Here is a 5941-nt window from a genome sequence, read left to right as displayed (position 1 = left end):
TGGAGAGAAAATGTTTTGAGAAATGATGTACAAATGCGCTTTACACAATTGATGTGTGTATGGATTGGGATAACAGTTGTATGAGCTCCTACTAAAATGTTAAAAAAAAAAAAAAGAATATATTCTCTCTGTCTCTCTTGTTCATAGCTTCATGAAAGAAATGAGCACCCTAAACTTTGTCTTTTTATTCTTTTTTTCCTTCAATTGCACAATCACTCCATAGGACCCTCTCAGTTGGGGATGGCCCCACGCTAATAAAGCAGGATTAAGGTAGGATGCACTCAATATACCCCCTTCTTCAAATTAACCTTTTATTTGAGAAGAGAAAAAAGGAAGAAGGCAGCGGAGAAGGAACCTGACTTAAAAAAAAAACCCTCACTCCAAATGAGTTGATGCCAACTCACAGTGACCCAATAGGACAGGATAGAACAGTCCCTGTGAGTTGCTGAGATTGTAACTCTTAAGGGGAGTAGAAAACCCTATCTTCCTCAGAAGAGCTGTTGGTTTCAAACTGCTGACCTTACAGTTAGCAGCCCAATGCATAACCACTTCTTTGGTCCCAGGATTCATGCACTGAGAACCTCTCAGGCCCAGGAGGCAGAGAGGGAGTTGTGAAGAATGGCAATAAAACAAAAACCAGAGAATGGAGTGGGAAAGCTGGGCACCTGCAGGTAGAAGACTTACTGGTGGAATGAAGTGCCTCCAGGCACTTACTGCTGGTGCACTAGTGCTTTTAACATTTTTCCAAGCAAGGAAAAGGTTAGGCCAAGAGGCTGAGGGATAAAAGGTCACAGTACTGCCTACAAGCGTGTCTGAGAAAATGCTGTTTTGGCCAAATAACAGCATCTTGATGTGTTCCTGATCTGATCTGTTGTAACCTGTTACTTCCCTAACAAACCTCAGAATTGTGAACACTGTCTGAATTTTATGTAGCAAAAGTGCAACAAAGTATCAATCTTAGCAGAATGGAGTGTAACCTGAAAAGGATGGCAGGTGTCAGTCAGAGAGAGGAAATATGTCTGACCTCTGTCTCACAGGAATCACCCTTTAGCTCTTGATGGTGACTCTCCTCTCTTGTTAACGTATAGGTCAGATGCCCCTGCCACACCATTTTTACAATTTCAACTTGCTTTCTGTCCCAAACTGATTTCTCCATCTGGATAGAAAATATAACAGTCACTTTGGAGCTTCCTTTAAAAACTACTGCAAAGATGGAAGGTGACACAGATGAGGCCCTTCGGGAGTAGATTCACACAGTGAGCTTTTTCCTCTCTCAATTCTGCATTGTCCAAAATTGTAATGAGGCTTCAAATGAGTAGTTGTTCAACACAGGAGCATCACAGTGTATTCTGGGGTACTGTCCAAGAGAAGCTGATTAAAACTCACGTGTCCATTTTAATTCACTGAGGAAATATTTGTGAATAAAGTTAAAAAATCCTCCTTTGAGGCAGGTTAAGATATATTTAAATCTTAAAGCAGAGCCCCCCTTCGTCTTGCATTTTTGATACCTTTGTATTATAATTGAAACTTCAAACAACTGTGATTACTGTAACACATGAAATTGGAAGAAATACGGATAGTGTGACTCTGCCCTAAATTAAAAAAGAAACTACACAGAGGCTATACTCATCACTTTAAAATTGTAGCTCTCTTAATCCAAAAGCACATATGAACAGCCTTCAAAAGTTCATGGAAAAATTGAATGAAAAATAATGGTTGTTTTTTTTTGTGGTGATGATTATATAATTCTTTTTTAATTTAATTTTTTTTTTTACATTTGGTTAAATAATGGTATTTTTACAAGAACTTTTTAACCCTCTTCTCCCCCTTCCCTGTTTTTTTTAACTATAGGGAATTTTTAAAATATAAGGAAAAGTGTCATTCATGAGATGTGTGTACTGACTTGTCTTTAATACCACTACTGATACAACTTTCTGAGCTTCCTAATGTTTACAATGGTAGGAATCACAGTATCTTCTTTATCTGCCTAGAGGGTAGCTACACAGAATTAAATGAGATCACGTATGAAAAACTGAATAAGTTAAAATGTAACACTGATATGTGAGTACCTTTTGAAGCAGCAGGGCTCACGGAGTTCCTGACAAAGGCCCAAGCCTCATCTTCAGTAGCAAACTTCTTAAATCTCGCAGCAGGAAACCGGTCCACCTGTGTTCTACATTCATTCCTGTAACAAGACATGTTATTTCCTTCCTTCAGCTTTCTTTACTTAGCCCATTTTTAATTATTTCTCAAAGTGACAATCACTTAAAAAAGGATAAGGCTGTCAATTCTTTGAAAACAATGGCTCACATCTTATTGTGCATCAGTTTATTTTTCATATCCGGTTATATCTTGTGTCATGTTACGTACCAGTTGTACAACATGTCAGCACCATATGCCTCCTCAAACCTGAGACATACAAAAACTTTGGAAATTTAAAACAAATGTAAAAATAACTTCACTACTCAAAAAAGCCAGCTATCAAGATGCTGCCTCCTCAATGTGACAGCTGATTTGTATAAAGATCCAGGACCACTGAGTCCTTTGCAACTCATAGCAATCCCCTAGGACAGAAAAGAACTGCTTGGCAGCCTCATCTTTCTCCTGCCAAGCAACTGGTGGCTTTAATCTGCTGACCTATGGTTAGCAGCGCAACACCTAACCCACTGTACCAGCATGCATGAACACAAATACACACACTGATAATAAACCTTGATATCATATATTAAGAGTCCAGGTCTTGTAAGTAACAACAACAAAAAACCCTGGAGAACACATGCCGCATTTGTGACTTACTAGCCTTGTGAACTTCCAGATCATGGTAACCACACCTGAAAAATAATAAAAGTCATACCTATTTCAAGGATTACTACAGGAATCCAATGGCAAACACTAGTTTATGATTTTTCCTTTAAAATCACAAGGAAGATTAGGTATTATCTGAGTCCTATCTCCATGTTATTTGGCATGAAAAAATGGTAATGCTGGTTGAGGCTTATGATTTATGTATTGAAAAGGAAGAATTAGTAAACTATAGGTCATTTCCGATATTCCAACAAAATTAAAATCCGTCAGTCTCCCACTGATGGTTGGCAGGAGCCGAAACCTGAGCCGCGCACATTCCGGATTTCCAATTTCCAGTGTCACTGAGAAAAAGGGATCCTCCCTAAAAACCAGGGTACAAATGCTAGCACGTGTGCTTTCCACCGCCTCTACAGCTAAACCCTATCACGTGGCATCCCGGTAAGCAAAGCTTATCAACAAAAAAGTATCCACATCAGCTTCCTTGGCTCCTGGTACTCAGGAGAGATGGACGGATGAGCCTGAAGGCGGTGGCAGCTTCGGTAAGCAGGTCACTCACCAGGTATGAAACACCCCGGTCTTGCGGCCCCTTCTCACTGCGTAGAACATTCCGAAATCCCCGCAGCCGCAGCGACTGTACCTCACAGTGGCCCACGCAACTCTATGAGCAAGAGAGAAGAGCCTGGTCATTCCTCACTCCCATGAAGGTAGAATCATTTTGGAGTCTATACTCGCAACCCAACCACCTGAAAATCACATATAAACTTCCGGCGGCGGCGCAGACCGATGACGTGTTCCACCGCGGACGGGTCGGCTAGAAAGCGGAAGCGGGAGTGCCGGGACCAGAGGCGGAGTCACGTGGGGGCGGGGCCAGGAGCGAGGCCGGCACGGAAATGGGCGGGGTCTGAGGCCAGAAGAAGGCTGGGGAGGAAAGCGATTGGATGCTGGGCGGACAGGGCCTACGTCTGGAAACCCTGGGTAAGGCGGGGCTTCTGGCGGGGCAAGAGCTGGGTGACGCGGGTCTGTGTCTAGAAGGGCGGAGCTTACGGCTCAGGTCTTTTGGAGGACAGAGCTTCGTCTAGAGAAGTTCCGTCTTATTTATAGGTACTGAGGCGCCTCTTCATTCTCGTTGTTTTGTGATAGCCGTTTGAAGACTGCTTTTTCCCCATCGTTCTCCCGTCTAGTTCTCAACATGGCTGCACATATGTCTTAACTAATACACTGCTCCCTCAACTGAAGAACAGCTGAGGCGAATCTTTGGGAGGGGAGCCTGGCAATATATATTTTTAAACTACATTATGCTTATGTTAAGGACAGAACCGTTGAGAAGTCTCTCCACCTAAACCTAAGACCTAGATTAGGCGCTTATTTTTCTTTAACGCTGTAGGCTAACTGGACGGAGTATTTGAGCTCTGGCTGAAAAGTATGTAGAATAGCTGAAAGATAAGAATCTAATACTTTGGGCCACTTGGAGAACTTGGGGCCATTCACCATGGAAACATTTAAAAATTTTTCCTTGCAGGGCAGTACTTTACGTAATATAGCTCTTCTAGCCAGTCTCTAACGTACCATAGGTGGAGTAAAATGGTGGGAGAAGTACAGGAGGCCCTGATCCAAGGAATGCATGGTGATCTCTAGAAACTGGAAAGGGCAAGAACGTGGGTTACTTGCAGTGGTTCGCAACCTCCCTAATGCCGCAACCTATTAATACAGTTCTTTATGTTGTGGTGATCCCAAAACCACATAATTATTTTCGTTGCTACTTCATAACTGTAATTTTGCTACTATCATGAATTGGGCGACTCCTGTGAAAGGGGCCGCGACCCACAGATTGAGACCAGCTGCAAGCCTCCAGAAAGGAATGAAGTCCTCTAACTGCTTGATCACAGCCCAGACAGAGAACTCATGTTGGATTTCAAAACTACAGAACTGTAAGATCATAAAGTTAATTCATTTTGAGCTAAAAAAAAGAAACTGGGGGAAGAGACTGATAAAATTTATCTGTGAGTAAATTATAAACAGGATTATGTGGAATGCCATCTTGCTATGTGTAAAATGAGCCCTCTGAGAAGCAAGAGGAGAGCTCTCATTACCAGCAAGAGCCAGGAGTGGAACCTGTCCTCTGGACCCAAGGTTCCTGTGTAGGGACTGCCTGGATCCAGAAGACAGCTATACCATCAGAGGGGCAGCAGTGGAACCTGGAGCCAGAGCATGCACAAAGTGATGGATTTTCCCAACCCACCGAACAGTGGTTCTCAGCCTGTGGGTCGTGACCCCTTTTGGGGTTGAAGGACCCTTTCACAGGGATTGCTTTGCTTACCGGGATGCCTCTGAGCACCCTACTTGGGGAAGTTGGACTTGCTAACCCACGAAGTGCAGCTGAGTGCCTTCAGGCTGAGGCTTATTGGAGTGAGGTGCCTCTGGACTCATAATTCACGGAGCTGGGTTTGCTGACCTTGGGTTGAGACTTACAGCAGAGTGGTATGATCCTTTGAGCATTTATTAGCAGACCTGAAACTTTGTAATATGTGTGGGACAAGGAGGGTCCCCAGCAAATCATCACAGGTCCGGTAGGTGCAATTGTACAGAGATAATAAGTAAAGATTATAGTAAAGTCATAGAGAGCGTGAGAGGTAGAGGAGAGATTGGAATAATGGAGTCAGACACAATTCATGGTAGCACGCTCACCTCAGCCCCACTTGGGGGGTCCTCGTGGGGAGGAGCCCAGCCATGAGAGCAGGAGAGAGCCCCCACTTTATTGCTAACCAAGGGTTATATCTCCTTCAGGGGGCATGATTACAGTAACTACACGTCACAGGAAGGGGCAGTACAATAGGCATACAATTCATAGGAAGGGAATGTATGATAGGCATAAGCGTGACTAGGGGTATACATGTGACAAGATGGATGGGCCATAGATTCATGATGGTGGCCTAACCTTGGTCACCCTTGGGTGGGCTTGACCTCTCTGAGGTCTCCTACAAGGAAACAGACCAGAAGCAACAAAGCCCACATGGAAGAACATATCAGCCTGTGTGATCACGAGGTGTCGAAGGGATCACTGAAGACAAATGGGTGCATAAGCAAATGTGGGAAAGAAAGCTGATGGTGCCCAGCTATCAAAAAGTATAGCGTCTGG

At 43.6% G+C, this 5941-nt stretch overlaps 1 protein-coding gene across 2 annotated transcripts in view; it reads right to left on the bottom strand.

The window, feature by feature from the left end:
- The window catches only part of RNASEH1 (ribonuclease H1), a 31329-nt gene extending 27777 nt beyond the window's left edge, over nt 1-3552 (bottom strand). Inside the window, exons 1-2 of one of the 2 annotated variants that reach the window (XM_045294217.1) lie at nt 3362-3552; nt 2070-2185 (exon numbers count right to left, since the gene is read on the bottom strand). In XM_045294217.1, coding sequence (XP_045150152.1) covers nt 2070-2185; nt 3362-3492 — 247 coding nt within the window. In that variant the 5' untranslated portion in view covers nt 3493-3552. The remainder of the gene's footprint in view (nt 1-2069; nt 2186-3361) is intronic. The other variant, NM_001285889.1, reaches the window with a different exon arrangement.
- Between the last annotated feature and the right edge of the window lie 2389 nt (nt 3553-5941).

Source organism: Echinops telfairi, unplaced genomic scaffold (assembly GCF_000313985.2).
Source record: "Echinops telfairi isolate 266 unplaced genomic scaffold, ASM31398v2 ScPeMD7_3509;HRSCAF=4178, whole genome shotgun sequence".
Classification (NCBI taxonomy): domain Eukaryota; kingdom Metazoa; phylum Chordata; class Mammalia; order Afrosoricida; family Tenrecidae; genus Echinops; species Echinops telfairi.
The sequence above is the reverse complement of the archived record's forward strand: the minus strand, read 5'-3'. Positions and strand labels throughout refer to the sequence as shown.